Here is a 16,353-nt window from a genome sequence, read left to right as displayed (position 1 = left end):
CCTAGAGGGACAGATAGGTTGCTCAGGGAGCCCAAACATCCTTTCCCATTCATAGCGCACACACATGCATGCATGAATTCAATTAAGAGCAGAAAATCTCAGAGCAGCAGAGGTGGATTTCCTAACCCTTTGTGCAAGTGGATATGGAAGGGGTGGGAATGGACGTTTAGTTGGCACAATTATGCAGGCCTAATTGTTCCACAGACATCTATGTAGGTCATATAGGGAGAAGAGAGAAATCGGTTTCCAAGTCCATTTCTGTGTTGCATTATCACGCACTGAGCCACCAGTCACTCTCCATTTTCCATAAAGGTCATTTTACAAATAATCAGTCTTGAGCCTCGCACTGCACTTTTAACTGTCAAGGGACTCAGCAAAGAATAAAACTGTTAGGCTTATTTAGTTCAGTTCTATGCAGCACATTGAAATCTTTAGATGCCAAGGTGCATCTGCCCAAACCACAGCTGCTCTGGCTTTCGCTATAGCAGTAGCTTCAGCATGGAGCAGCACCCAGGGGCAGAGGAAATGAAGTTTAAAATACTGAAATCCCATAAAAAGAGTGCACTTTTTTCATCAAAGGGTCACTGCACTCTGTTGCATTGCTGTACTGCAGTATTATCTTCAGGTCAGGACTGCACAGTGTACACAGGGAAATCATGGTCCTTCAGACCTGCAGCCCTCCTCAGCCACGTACCAACTGCTATGGGGTCATTACTTGCTGGCCTCTATCACAGCCTAGTTTTGCTTCTTCTGATGGTCCAGGGCAGCCATCTGTGCAAAGCAGCAGTCTGGGTCATCCAGACTGATTCAAGTGCCTGTTCGTGTTTCCTGTCAGCCTGGCATCTCCCTCACAAGTATCTCCAGTCTCTGCATGTCTGTGACTGCTGCCAGGCCCTCACACACTGGCAGTGCCTCTCTGGTCAAGTAATGTCACCCCCATCAACCCTGACAAGAGGCAGGTTTAAAGGAGCACATTGCCACAAATATGCATATAGCTGGGTTGTAATCAAACATATTGCCCATTTTTCAGACAACCCCAGTTTTGGCTGCTGTTTGTCCACTGTCCTGAGCTTTTACTCTTCTGGCAATAGCCTCAAGCTTTGACTGCTGTTGCTATTTTAGCTGTTTTAATATTACATAAGCAGAAAATGTTCTTTTTTAAAGGCTTCAAGTCTTGTTGCTCCAGGCCCATGTCAGTCATTCAGAATTACTATTATTTACACAAGGTCCCCACTGCAGTAAGCATCATGCAGCTGCAAGTAGCCATTTCAGTGAGCTCCTTCTGTGCCTGAGCCTAAGCTATGCCCAAGTCCCCAAGTGTAAAACCCTGCGGAGGCCAGAGAATCGCCGCTAGGGACAGAGCCACATCCTAATTTCATTTTGGGTGATGGCTTCTTAGTGAAACTTGGCAAATAAACCTTCAGACTCCAAGCAAATTTCCCTGCTGCCAAATGAAATACTAGCCTGGCCTTTCAAAAAGCAGCTCAAGAAAGCACAGATTTTTGCAGTAATATGATTTCTATTTATTGCAGTCTGCTTTACTAGCTTGTGATTTGGGGACAAAGGAGACAATTCAGTTTTAAGTGGTCTTTTTTTTAAAAGCAGCTGTGCAGCTACTACAGTATGTAGTAGAGCGCTACAGTACGTGTAGTATTTTGGGCCAGGAAACTCACTGCACTTACCCCACTGGACGATGTCTTGAGGGCCTGAAAGGCAGCACTTAAGAAGTGAAAACTGGGCAACAGATTTCTCATTTGATGGGAAGTATGCAGCCAATGCTCCAGTAAGTATTATTCTAATAGCATCTGCATTGCTCACTGCTGTAAGCAGCGCTGAGGAACATACCTAGCGAATTCCACAGTGTATTAATAAGGATATTATTATACACAGTCTTCCTGCTCATCTGCTTCACTGAAGTAGGAAAAAAATAATGCCATGTGTAGAGAAAGAGAAGGGCAAAAAAACCCTTTCATAGAGGGGAAGAGTAAAATAACAATGCCTTTTATTGAGGGGAGCACCACACAGGCCACCACCTTCGCAGGCATTTCATAAGACAAGACTTATGGTTGAAAATGCTTCTCTTTGTGCAGATGTCCCTGAAGCTGCAGGCAAATGAAGAGTGAAATGTCTTCATAAAAAACCAACAGCGTAGGTGAATCAGTGCAATTATGATATACACCCAGGGAGCATGACAAAATGATACCACCTTTTTTTATTCCACACTAGGTCCAATTTGCCTTCTACTCTTAAATCAATTTCTTGTATATCTTGAATCAGCTTCTTGGATTTTTGCTGCTAAATTACACAGTAAGCTCTCTGGATTAGAGGAATCACATCTTCCATACATTTCTATTCCCTTCCTTTCTCCCTGCAGCACCATCAAGTCCCAAATCTAATCATTGTTACGATGTACTGTGGTGCATACAACCATGGACCACAAATGGATGAGTGTTCCTTCGTGGTGGTAACAACAACATCCAGACTAGCACAGGCAAGCATACTTATGCTGAAAGGATAGAATACAAATATGCCACCATGCCTCCCGTGAAGTCCGTGTTATGCCCCAGATAGCCACCTTGCCCTGGCATGCTCCCCACTGCGGCTTTCTCTCTGTTTTTGCTCCTCTGATGGTCTGGATGTTTTCTGCAAGTCTCCATGCATGGAGGGCTGAAGAGCATCTGTGAGAGGCAGTTAGCTCCCACTGCTGGTCCCCAGCCCCAGCCCAGCTCTACAGCAGCAGACAGATAGATCTGTCAGTCCAGAAGCAGAAGGCTTATGAGGGTTGCTTTCCAGCACACTGAGAAGAAAATAATAGCTTCGAGAAAAATGCATCCATTTTCCTTTACAAATCCCTGGTGTGGAAATGTTTTAACTTTTAATGAAGTCCATCTGTGCATTAGTGCTGGCTCTAAAGGATTCACAGAGACAAGACACTGGCATAGCCTGCTCCTTCCTCCTCCTGTTTTTTCATTGATATAGGAAGCCCTGAGCAGTGCCTGGATACTCCTTTTCAGCTCTCAGTATCTTCCTTTGTTAGCATGAAAAGTATGATAAAGATGCTAATGAACCTGTGCTTTCCAACACAGCACACTTACAAAGGATTACCTGGGAGGTAGGAAAGGGGAGGACATGATCAAAAACATAAACCCCAGGAGTCAAGAGAAACAAACATTTAAAGTATTGAAAAAACAATAGGCTGTAAATGAGGGCAGACACAAGCAGCCCTGAGAATTACACAGGGTGGGAATTAGTACCGCTGCTCAGCACTCAGCCATGCTTTTAGAGAAAGTGGCTAACTTATTGGGTATTCACTGCAACGAGGTCAATCATTAGGAAACCACCATGCAGTGGTGGGGTGGCCGACACACTTAATTTCCACTGTAATTTAGCATTAATTAATGTCTTCCCTAATAAAGATGCAGGCACTTTCTAAAGATGCTACTGGAAGTCACTGATCCATCTAATGACAACACTGTAGGACTATCACAAGAAGGAAAACCAGGGATTCTTTTATTCTGAAAAGTAAGTATATTTTCACTTTTTCCTTGCCTGTTAAAGAAATAAAATATTGTTCTGGGTTTGACTTTTTAAAGTCATTAACTGATACAGTAACAAATTGGGTGGTTTTTTTTTTTTGGTAGAACATTTCCTATCAGAAACTGTAAGCACAAATACCATCTAGGACCTATTATGCTCAGTGCATTTCATCTGATAATAATTTATGCAGTACCCTGTCTTAAACATACAGCAGGGCTTTATCAGTATCACACAGGTTGGAGACTGACATTATAAAGATTATATGTGCAATAAAAGGGACTTGTTCCAAAAATTTATGTATAAGAAAATGACAGTTAACAGCAAATCATACGTCTAAGAACATGCTTGCTTTGGTGAACGTCAGGATCACCTCTCCCATGTGCAGCCCATCCATGGCCCACGCCTTGCCCAAACAGGATAAACGAACCTTGCTGAGCAGCAAGCCAAGTGTAAAATTCAGTACACTCCTCACTCCTACAGGATTCACTTCTAAATAAAGTATTCATCAGTAAGAAATCAGAAAGTTGTTAAGAGGAGGCTTTTCTACCTCTTGAAGCTCTTGTGCCTTTTTTTCAGCCACACTTCTATAGAAAACAGAACGTTCAGAGTCTGAGCATGTCACAGGAAGCAAAAGCATCCCAAATACTGCAGCAGAACGGCTGGGTATCCACACAAACCTATGCAACAACAGAAACCTGGTAACTAGGATCCTTTCCCTCAAAGTGACAATGTGGGATGAGTTTTAGCACAGCTTGCCTGAAAAAATGAACTCGCAGGGATACAGGGGATTTAAAATCATCCGTAAGTACATTGTGAGAGTGAAATGAGTGATTCCACTGCAAAGATACATCTTCATCTTCTGAATAATGCTTAATTGGGTACTTCAGTCTTCCAAAGACTCTTATAATCCAAATTACACTGCAAAATAAAAAAGCAGCCCCCTACAATAAGCAAAGAAAGCAATGCCAGAAGCCACCCCTAGAAGCAAACATACATCATGTGAAGACTTAATCATGTTCTCATGTCCCCTTGCCATACTAACCAATGCATATACAGCTTTAAGATTGTAGTTTCTTCTCCAGAACAGAGGTAAGAAGAAATGAAGATGAGATTTTATTATTAGACAGTTGATTTACTACGTGGAAATAAAATCTGGTTCTAACTTCCTAACAAACAATGTGTAGCACCAACACACAAATCTTCTTTCTCTTCTTGGGAAAATCCGTAACTACATTTCCCAGGGGTTCCTGCCTAGTGGCTGTGGTTATTCAGAGTTTCAAATGAAGCAGCACATTTTTTTCTTGCTGAAATTAACAGAAAATATACAGGGAATTTAGCCTTTGCTTTTCTCCAAGCTAACTCAAACACCTTTAATGTAGAGAAAGAAAACTGCCAGGAGACCGTCCTAATGGAAAACCTAGTTATTCTGGTATGTTGAAATGAGTTTTAAATCAGCAACATAGCATAACCATTAGAAAAATCAACTTCACATGAACTGTGGCTAATTTCCAGCAGGTTCCCAGTGCAAGCCACTAATACCCAGAGGTTCAACCATTGATGCATTTAAGATGGATTAGGACAATTCCAAAAAGCTGTTCAGCTTTTAAAGATACACATTCCAAAGCAGAGGCCTAAATATTGGCTCACCTAGAGCTGAGCACCTCTGGCTTATCAGAGCATGACCAGTTTTACACTATGTCACCAAAGGTTAGTTTATACTAAGAGGATTAAGCACCCCATAATCCCAATTAAAGTAACTATGACACAAAAGTTAAGGAGTTCAAAGGAGAAAGGAATCCCAGTTTTGCCCATATTTCAGCATTTTACGTAACACCATATAAACAGCAAAAACAGATTTCCAGAAATGTGAGTCAAACCCAAGGTGCATCAAAGATATCCTTGACCTTAACTTGCTGTTTTTTGAGGAAAAGGCCACATCACACAATCCAGGAAGTGTGATCAGGGCACTGAGACAGGGAACATACTCCTTCGCTGAAAGCCATGGAGCCTTTTGGGCAGGAAGAGAGTGACCCCCTTGGGTGGAAGCTGCTCTTACCTCGAACGTAAAGGTTAGCTGGGGCAGAGTAGCGGGTTCCTGCGCTGTTGGTTGCAACACATTCATATTTGCCTTGGTCTGACTCCTCACTGTTCTCTATTTGCAGAGCTCCTGTACACAAACAAAAGGACACAGACAATTCAGGTTATGGCAAATCTGGTAATCAAACAGCCAGCCTCAGAAAAGGAAGGCCATGCCCCACGCTTTTAAAGTATCTTCCTGGATAAATATATTGTGATATTCCCTGGACCCATAGGGTACCAGCATGCAGCCAAAAGGTACCCAGTCTGCTGTTAGAAGCTTGTGGAACTGATTACTGTTATTTTTTTTAACATACAGGGAACCAGTTACTGATGTATTTCCAACCGCCCCAACCACTTATATTCATTGCTTCAATAAAGGAATAAAAACATACACATACACACATATTAATTACAGCTTCATATGGGATGCCTGTCTAACAAAAGGACCTTTAATAAGCCTTTAATCAAAACAGCCAAGCACAAAGCACACTAACTGTAGCTGTTTGTTTCTTATCTGATGCACACAAAGCCTAGCAAATGCTCAACAAATTGCAGCCTTCCTGCAGAAACTGGCAGAGTCCCATCTCTCCCACCTCACCACCCTTCTTCCACAGACACCCCCTTCTGAGAAAACACTTCGCCTTTTGTCAGCTTTATGTCAGTGATCTTCTTGTTCTTTCAGATTTCATTATACATGATATAAAAGATTAGAAAGTCAGTGTGAGACATCAAAGATATACACTAATGCAATGCACCCATTTTGCTGCACAGTCCTCATGTGAAAGCCACCCTCTCTTGTCCCAGCATGCCTGATCCTCCGGCTTTGGGTCAGGACATGATCTGATCCCATCCCCAAGGTGCCACATGCATGAGGGGCTCATCTAAATAACTGTAATAATTTTCAGAGCACACAGAATAGCCATTTACGTGTGGAACCTGCAGAGTACTCATGATGTGGAAGTGAGCACTGGTCTAAGGTGATCTTCTCTCATCTGCTCAGCCCATTCCATCTGGTGCCCAGCACTGCTTGGCCTGGGAGGCTGCTCTTTCACCCAACTTCTTGCTTAGCACAGGTGACTGCAAAACTGACCACAATGGAACTCCCCTCTGTCCCATATGCAGACTAAAAGATGGAGGTGCAGAGAAAGAAAGAAGCAGGATGCATATGTCAGCAAGCTCGCACTGTTGGCTGGACACTGCCTCAGCCTGCTTCCCCGAGGCAGCATGGGAATAATTTTTAAAGTACTTCCAAGGGCTGAGATTCTGCTGGTTAGGATTGCCTGTAAGAAGGGAACTCTGCTCACAAACCATATGCTGAACTAAAAGAAAACATTAACCCCTTTGCTTGTAAAGATCTGAACTCATTTCTGCCTGCCACGGTTCAAAACGACCACTGAGAGCCGCACTGAGAATAGCTGGTGAAATTTCCTTCTCCCTTCTTGCTGGTTCAAGCTGCAGAGGTCAAACTCAGTTTTTCATATCATCAGAACAGAAGAAAAACTAATGTGAATCAACCACTGCCACCTACATTATTTAGAAGGATAAATTGAGACTGTAGCATAAGTCTATATGTCATGGGGAAAAATGAACTTCCCTGGGTTCTGCCATATAATAAAAATGATGTACAGAGCCCTCCCTATTGTTGCATTAGTGCTGGAAATGAGGCTTCAGCTAGACAGAGAAAGCTTGTTTGCACGCGTCCTTCCACCTACTAACACAAGGACCTGCCAGCTTTCCCTAGTCATGGAGCTCTCTGGACACTCATAGGCCAAAGTCTACAGAGCACTGCTGCTTAATTCAGGGAGAATGCTGAATTTCTACATGCTGTCTGGGAAAAACATCTTCAAGCAGACAGCAGCATGACAGGCAGTGGAGCAGTACAAAGCTTCCCAGCATTGACAAGACACAGGATCAGAGAATCTAGAAATGGAGAAGACCTATTAGGTTATCTTGTGCATCCCTGGGGGCCAGGGCTGGATTGCTCCTTGTTGTAAATGTACTTGTGTTCTGTCCAATCCCATTTTAAATGTGCCGAGTGATAGGTCTTTCACCACTTCCTCAAGGAATTGATGCCACAGCCTGGTTATGCTTTCTGTCAGGAAGATTTCCTGGAACTCACCATTTATTATCTCCTTCTTAATTTCTGCTCATTACTTTGTGGGCATTCATGTTCTGAAGAGTTCATTCTGAGTACTTGCACCAGGCTTGGCTGGGAAAAGCTGTTTGCTGCACGACATACATACCCAAACTTAAAAAAAACCCCAAACAACCAACAAACAAAAAAGAGTGGATGTCATCACCCTGAGGAAGAGCGTATCTATCTCTGCTGTAGCCTATAGCCCTCATCAGCCGGCTGGGCTGAAAGCAGAGCCAGCTTCAAATGACACGCGGTGGTGTCTGCATAGAAAAAAGTAAGATCCCCAGACAATTCTGCTGTGAACACACATCTGTTTATATGCCCCTTTTAGCCATTTAATACGTATCACTGGTATTTATACCTTTTACACTTGCGATCACCGTGCCTCTGAAATGTCAGTCAAACTGTTTCTTATCTCTAGGGACCTCAACATCAGTGCAGGAGAGAGAAGAGAAAAACATAAGAGGATGAAGAAAATGAAGGCAGAGGAGAATTTCAGATTACATGCTGTTATTACCTGTCAGTTCTGCAGCCAACGCAGACCAATTTCTAGATTCATACCATAAACATGTAATATGTGTCAGCAACTGCCTACAAACTGCTCAGGGACACTCGGCATGGGATTCTGGTTTTGTCTGGGTTGGCATGACCATTTAAATTATGGTGCATCCTGAGCAAGAGAGAACCCAGGAAGCAGAAGGATGTTAATGCAAACCTCTCAACTGAACCAGAAAGAAAACAGTTACTGCAATAAATCTTCATTAGATAAACATACAGATCCCACACTAGAGCTGACAGCCAGCAGGAAGTGAAAGGATCATGGTAAACTGATGGCAGTCAGTGGGACTATAGGGGTTTTCTTGAAGGACAACCTACAGCTAAGTGATGAATACAGGAGAGTGTAGGATATCTCAGGGTATGGAGATTTATGAATGAAGTTAGGATGATCAGACATTGCTGAGATCAGAAAGCTGGAGATATAAATGCATCTGAGCCTTGGGAAAAACTCCTTAAGTGTCAAATGCTCCAGCCCCTAGTTCAGCCATCCCAGAGAAAGGCAGTAACTTCATCTCTTGGAGAGTTCAAGTCTAGGCTGGATAGGACACAAGGAGCTACAGGAAAGGAAAAACTAAGTCCTGAGTAGCTCCTTTCCCTGAATTTCATGGAAGCTGCATCCAAAGACCCTCAAAAGCACAGTGAATTCTTTGCTTTGACAAGTGCAAAGGACCTGATTTCTATTCCTAGCCCTGTCAACATCTCATCTTACAATCTTTTGCACCTCTGCAAAGCAGAGCTAGGAAGGCTGATTTACTTTTATCCATTACTTTGAGATTTATGTTGCACAAGTTGCTGAGTAAGGTCTTGTTCACACAGGATGTTACTGTAGACTTCTCATATGGACTCATGGTGCTCCTGTGTCAGATGCCTTGCTCTCATTTGCATGGCTGAGTCCTGATGTGCAATCAGGTAGCACGGCTTCAGTGGATGCATGAGGACCATTTACCATCAGGATGTGCATGTATGTAGGAGAGGAGCAGCGAACAGCTTGTTTGTGAGCTCATGGGGCTCTGCAGTGGTACGTGCACATCAGAGCGACACCTCTCCCTGCTGAGCACCACCCAACCTCCACTGCCTTCTATGAGCACCCTGAAGCGCAGTGGGGCTCCAGCAGAAGAGGGGCAGCCATTCCTCACCATGTCAATCTTGCTTGCGGCTCAGATCTGTTCCCGATAACACATCTCAGCTTATCGGAAAGCTGACAGCTCCTGAGAAAAACCCCTGGCAGGTCTCCAATGACAGCAAGAATGGTGACAAGGCAGAGCTTTCCAGGGCTGAGGGCAGGAGCCAGCCCTGCTGACTGACAAGCATCCCTTATAGGTTCTTAACTCTGAGCTGATATCTCCTTGCCAGCCCCTTCCCTCCTCTCCTAGCTTTTGCCTTTGCTCTTTAAACTCAGGCACAGACAGCAGTCCTGTTAGCAGCTCTCCAAGAGACTTATCTATTCAAATATACGTGTGCTCAGGCAGAATCATTAGCTGCAGTGACAGTGGGTAAATGCAGCATTTAAAAAGTGCACTGCACAGAGAGCATGGGAAAGGCAGATCCTGACAAGGGGCACTTCTTGGCAGTGCTGAGTACTGTTGTGCCACAGAGGGCTTGTCACTCTCTCCTCTAGGTGACAAACCAAATGTAAAAAGCTCTGAGCTGCCATACAAATGGACCTCTCTGTATCTATTCAGGTCGGAGCTCCATCCCCAGCAGTGGGAGCAGCTCTATTTCTCTAGCAGGGCATTCACAGACTCAGTCCCCCCGGCTCAGAGCGGAGGGACTGACCTTCTGCCCTGGTTATAAAATTAAACATGGAATTAAATGTTCCTGTAAATACCAAAGAGTCAGAGGAACCAGGCTGCAGTCACAGCACTCATCTAAGGGAAGGACTTGCAGAGCAGATGTTAATGAACGGTTATCTGACCAGGGCCATTCCTGTCAGGGAGGAGGTAAATTTTGTCCACCCTGCACACTAGAGCACATGGCAACCGCAAAGCCTTCCCTTCTTTTTCCTCCTGCCTCCCACCGTCTTCCTCCATAGAAACACTGCCTGACTTTTCCTGAAGCAGTATTTTTAGCCACTCCTTCAGCCAGTGCTCAGGTCCCAATCCCCTGTCTGCTAAAAATTCCTTCCTTGAGAAGGAGAATCCTCCTAATAAAATCTAGGGAGCTGTGGAACAGGGCCAGAGGCAAGCCCAGACCAAACAAGGACCCATAAATATGAGCATGGCGGAGAAAGAAATACTGTGAAGGCCTGACAATGAGGGAGTTGGATTTTGACACCCAGGCTGCTACCTGAGACAACCAACACTTGCTGTGGGAGCCCTGAAAAACTGAAAGACACCAAAACCACACAAGAGTCACTAATAATGAAAATAAGCATTTCCCATATTCACTACTTTCTACAATTTACACCAGCAGCATCTCCCAGCTGTTACAGAGGATTGCACCTAGCCTCCACCAGCCATCAGCATTGCCAATTATGCTAACCAAGATAACTACAAATATATTTTCATTGTTAGTGTTCATTATGGTTATTATGCCTGAGAGGCCGGTGATCAGCATGCAAGGGGCCTGTTCTGGATGGCAGCGCTGCTGAGAAATCACTCTCCTGTGCACCAGAGGCAGCTGCTGATAGCACCCAACTGCTGCCACCGAGCCAGGCTTGGGCAGAGATGGAGCAGAGGAGACCCAATGTGCTCAGCTGCATGAGGTCTCCTCTTAGTGGATTTCCAGGATGCTCTGATCTCTCACCAGCAGATACAGGAAATCTCAGGGGACTCTATGTCAGAGGAAAAACTACAGCACTGTCAAATGCACAGTAACACCTCTGTGTACTTCTGAAGGGACGTGACTCAATCTGAATCCTGACAGTTAGAAATACGGCATTACAAACATTTCCAGGCTCTACTCCACCCAACCTCCCCCTGACACTGTCTGCTCCTGTAAGTGTATTTTCTCATTTTTAAATTGTTTTCCTTTCACCTTTTCTTCCTGTGACTGGAAAAGCTCAAGAAACAGCAAAAAAAAAAAAAAAAAAAGCTATCATATACGAAGTGCAATCAAATGTACAAGCACATGCTCAAAAGAGACAGCAAAATTCTTTTAGGTTCCTCTAATCTCTTTGGATAGCTTTATGCTCCATCTCTCAGGATAGCGTTGACATATTGGAGCTATATTTAAACCAGGTCGCTCGGGACTGGAAAAGGTTTAGCTGCAGCTATACAGAAGTTGGTGCGGGTGTTTACCTGGCTTCCCAGACAGACAGCTTCTGACACCCAAGTGAGCTGATCTAAAGTTAATTCAGACAGACCTCTGCTACGCTGACGTCTGCAGGGAAGAAATACTCTTATGTATAGGAACCTCAGATATTTCCTGTGGTGACAGAAAAGTAACAAATAAATCTGACTGGAGAGGGATAATGCCTGAGATGATGATATTTCTTTACCTCCTCATGTGCATCTGATCTAATGCCTGTTCAGTCCAGCACCCACCAGAAACACAACCGTGCTCTGCTCTCTCTTACAGCCCGGGGCAGGAAACTGCAGCCAGGTTTCACAAAAGGTTGAGTGAATTCAATTCCAGAGAAATGCTGGAAATGACTATCTTATAGTCTACTTCGAAAATAAGAATGGGGGCAGAACTTGTTTCAACATGGATTTGCTGATATTATCTGTGGGTCACCTTAAGAAGCTAACTATTGCCTAATGTGATGGGCATCTGCCAGCTCCATGTCTTTCTGATGAAAAAAATAGGGATGTCAAGATTAAATTACTATCTGGGGCAGTCCCGGAGGGGTGAAGAGTGAAGCTACAAATGGAGATACTGAATTATTGATGGGAGCTTCTCCCCTTTCAGGGAAGCCAGAGATGTCTTGGACAGAAAGGACCAAATATGTGGGGTAAGGTCAAATGAAGTGTTTAGAGAGAAAGATCTCCTCTTTTTGGGGGGTGCATGATAGAATTCTCTGGTCATCCTTGCTAACCACACACTGCTCCCTGCAAGTGGTTCTCCACAAAGGCCTTGGGTAACGCTGGAACCTCCAGGCACACAAGTCCTAGCAACACAGTCACAGCAGCAATCAAATCAAACCAAAACCACCCCTTCCTCCCCGAACATTATTACCAAAAGGGTTTGTTAAGAGTCATTAGTTCACCCTTCCTTTCAGACCAAATTAATGGATTCCAAAGCATCAAACTTACCTTAATGAGGAACAAGAGTGCAGCTGGGTATAGAACATGGCAGAACAGTCACTTCTACATGGACACAACCTCACCATCATAAAAGCACTTTCATCTAATCTGTCGTTATCTTTAGAAATCCAGTGACCTCCGTTTTAAATAAAAGGCATTAGGCTGACAGAAATCCTCTGGGAGAAGCCAGAGAGCAGCACGTGGCTTCTGTTTGCTCTCACAGAAATGTCATCTTTGACATTCAAACAGGACACATATTTTAAATAATGTCAAGAACATTCTTAAAATATCTCATCAGGACTCAAACGGGGGTGGGAAAGGGGGTGGGGGTGCGGGGAACTTATGTTTTATGAAATGGATGGTTCTTTTCACAGAGATGTGTTCAGTTCCCAAGCAGGACGTATGGAGCATCCACGTGGTTCTGGTGCTGAGTCACTAATGTCATCAGGCAGGGCGGGCACGCAGCGAGCACGCGGGGAGGCCCTGCGATGGCTGCGCGCTCGGCACGCATGGCTGGGAGCTCAGAGCGCTCCGCTAGTTAGCATTCACTCTGTCATTTCATTTTAGGATTTGCAGTAGAAATAGGAGATGAAGAAATAGTTTTAAGGACCTTGTAACATCACAGCTGTCAATCTCCAGTATTCCAAAGGGAGGAATGACAGATATATAAGCCCATTCGTATCAAAATAAGGATGGCAGCCTTTTTCCCTGACCCAGATTTGCTACAGAGGCAACTTAATGCAAATACGCATCAAACGGCAATTCACATTTACTCTAAAATCTCTTAACGGGAGCTGAAAACATTAACCCCCAGCAACAGAACCAGTTCCAAAGAGTCAGATTATTAACTTCCAGCAGTGATTCAGGGAAAAGGGGGAAAAAAAGGGAAGAAGGGGGAAAACCTGAACAAATGAGGTTGTGTTGATTTGTAGGTGGTAGTCATTCTGCCGAGAAATCCAGGGGTCAATCAACAGGGGCAACCAAAATCACAAGAGAATTCAGAAGGGCCTTAGCACATAATGCTGATTAACATGCTAAAGTTAATCTAAAGAGACAGCTTTGAGCGTTTAGGCTAGAAAAGACAACGCTCCAATTGGAAAGTTATTACTGGTGCATACAGGCTGTGAAAACTAGCCAGGAACTGTGCACACTGGGCTGTCAAACCAGGGGTGCGTTTAATTAATGAAGACTTAAAGCAGCCAGATGTGCTTCTGATTCATCTATGTAGGAAAACATCTTGGTGCTGTGAAGCAGCATTGACATGTCTGGCTTGGAAAGGGACATCTAGGGCAGTGGTTCTTCAGTGTGCCCCTACATTAGAGGGTCAGTGCACTTGAAAAGCAAACATGAGGAATGCAAACAAAGGTGCTCCTTATCCGAGAGCTAAATTTGCTCAAACTTTCAAGAATTTATCCCCTTCTGATTAGAGTTTCATGTCCATCAGCAGCAGCAAAGAATTTGACTGTTCTCTTGTGAAAATGTTACCTCCTTACACTTAACACCAAAGTGATCTATCTAAAACCCCCTAGACACAAAACCTCAAAAGCCACAACTGCACAGTAAAGTCAGAGACTTGCAGGAGCTGCAGGAGACGTCAACCGTCCCGTGGCACAGGCCAGGGACCATGTTCCAGTTTGCACACTTTCCGTTGAATAACCCCCTTCCAACAGCGCAAAATCGCAATGGATGAGTCTACAAGAAATCACGCTGAAAACCAACCAAAATAAATACACTAAGTGGGAGAGTGCAGATGAGCGAGAGCGCTGGCAGAGTTAGGGCTGAGAGTAAAAGCTGGAGATGAGAAACACCGGAGAAGGGACAAGGCAGACAGGAGATGGAGTGACGTGACAACTGGAGGCACATTTCAGCATTCTTACCTCTGATCGGTGTACCACCTGGTGAGGTAATTTGAATGCAAATAAGATTAGAGAGAAGCATTAGTACAAAGAGGAAAGGAAGAAAAATTATAACTAAAAAGCAGAAAGTTTTTTAAAGCTAGAATTTGTTTTAGTGCGACAGGAGTAAACAAAAAGAAACTGATGTGCAATAAAAGTTGGAGTGACACCCTCAGGAGGTTAGTAAAGCTCATCGCTTCCACAAGTGCAGCATCCAGCCCTGCATCTTGCCATTAAAGCCACCACCCTCATGAACAGGAGCCGAACTAAGCTGCTGAGGTGGCGTTGCCGGCTGGCCTCACCACTTGCATTCACCCACATCACTGTTCAAGCAGTTGAGATGGAGGACACGTTGGGAAGATGGTGCAGTGCCCCTTCATTCCCCATACAGAACACGGAAGGGGTGTCCTGGGGCTGTGTGATTGTGAGTGTGCTGGGCAGGAGGGGTGGAAAGCACATGGTTGCGGGCGCTAGGTGCAATTTGGCTTTGAGGTTAGAATGACCAGTGGGACAAAATCTGCTTGCTTAAAGAAATTAAACTAAGGGGAGAGTGTAACAAATCAGTTTTGAGCCATTCTCCACATTCGTGTAACCCTTGCATCAGGTTCCCTCTGGCAAAGAAACGGGTATCATGCAGAATTAACTTTACATACAGAAATATTTCGAAACTAAGTAGTTTCTGGTAAGGTAACAACAGCACGCTAGCCCGACCCCTGTTGCTCCTGCCTAATTTGTATGTTAGCTGGAGAAAGGAATCCCTACCCTCTTTATAAGGCACTGGAGATAATTTTACATGCTATAATGAAGTGTATCTTATAAGGAGGGCTTCTCTGGGAGTAAGTTTAAGTTATCCTGTTGCAACATTCTATAAAGGTTTGGTTTATGAGGTCAATGTGTTTAGCAAGTGGAGGATCCACTGGTCAGTGTCTTGAGTTCAGCGTACAATTAAAGAGGCATGATTGAAGGGGAGATGCTCCAGCTGGGCAAATTGGCAGGGAACCCTTCTAATCCCACTTTTGTCCCCTTGGTCTTATTCTGCACATATGAAGGCTGTTAGTATAAGGGAGAGATTCATGCAGATTGAATCTGTAGGCAGTTCATGGTATGTGTTGGTTTTATGCAGATTTGTAGGATCTGAATACCAAGCACTTACCAAAGAAAACTGAGGAGTTTAAACAGACAGAAAAACAGGGTTAAACAGGACACAGTGTGTCAAATCATGTTCAGTGTATTGATTAATAAATACCAGTATGCATACAAGAGTGTCGTGTATCTCAGATTTACAGCTCATTCCATTATCCACAACAATGATCACCCAATGGGAAAGAAAGACAGAAAAGAATTTCTGTAAATACAAAGAAGGCATATTTTAAGCATGTTTAACTTGCCTCTTAAAAAGTAATTACAATATTTATACTTAATCTTTTTCTTTCCTAACTACCCTTTCCTTTAGGCAGAGTCCTTTCTTTACGCAGGAGCAGCAATTCAAACTACTCATTTTGGCATTTTCCTCTGCCAAGATGACATTACCCCATTTTAACTTTATGTCTAGTTATATTTTCTGATGCTTTCTATCCAGATGACTGAAGCATCAGGAAAGATCTTGCAGTGACTGAAGTTGTGGGTAATCTCTTTCTTGCAATAATAAATCTGCTGCTTATTTATCTATCTTAGTAACTACCGCTACCCTTAACAGAACAGTTAGACCCAGAGATACTTGCATGGAATAGCACAGCTGTGGAAAACAGGGTTATTTCTCTTTGCCAGTTTGAAAAGTTTGCCAAGTGATATTTTTGTTCTGTTTGGTCTAGGGCCTCCCTCCTCCCGTCCCCCCCTGCTCCTGTCCCCTTCCGCAATTCTCAGAGTTAAGAAAAGCATCACTGCAGTGTGTCACTTCCCATGGGAATGGTGCAATGACTTTGAGAACAAGCCCAAGGGGCAGAAAACAGAGAGAGGCTTCTGT

The 16,353-nt window shown here is 43.9% G+C and overlaps 1 protein-coding gene across 21 annotated transcripts in view; it reads right to left on the bottom strand.

Annotated features, from left to right (window-relative positions):
- The window catches only part of PTPRF (protein tyrosine phosphatase receptor type F), a 391,730-nt gene that overhangs the window by 87,899 nt on the left and 287,478 nt on the right, over positions 1 to 16,353 (bottom strand). For 12 of the 21 annotated variants that reach the window (XM_030493851.2, XM_030493849.1, XM_030493857.2 and 9 more), the window contains 2 exons: positions 14,373 to 14,390; positions 5,594 to 5,704 (listed from right to left, as the gene is read on the bottom strand). In XM_030493851.2, the coding sequence (XP_030349711.1) occupies positions 5,594 to 5,704; positions 14,373 to 14,390 (129 nt within the window). Of the gene's footprint in view, positions 1 to 5,593; positions 5,705 to 8,114; positions 10,020 to 14,372; positions 14,391 to 16,353 lie in introns of those variants that run through there. The other 9 variants (XM_030493855.2, XM_030493862.2, XM_030493858.2 and 6 more) reach the window with 2 other exon arrangements.

The sequence above is a fragment of the Strigops habroptila genome, chromosome 8, assembly GCF_004027225.2.
Source record: "Strigops habroptila isolate Jane chromosome 8, bStrHab1.2.pri, whole genome shotgun sequence".
Classification (NCBI taxonomy): domain Eukaryota; kingdom Metazoa; phylum Chordata; class Aves; order Psittaciformes; family Psittacidae; genus Strigops; species Strigops habroptila.
Note: the sequence above shows the minus strand (reverse complement) of the source record. Positions and strands in the feature narration are given on the sequence as shown.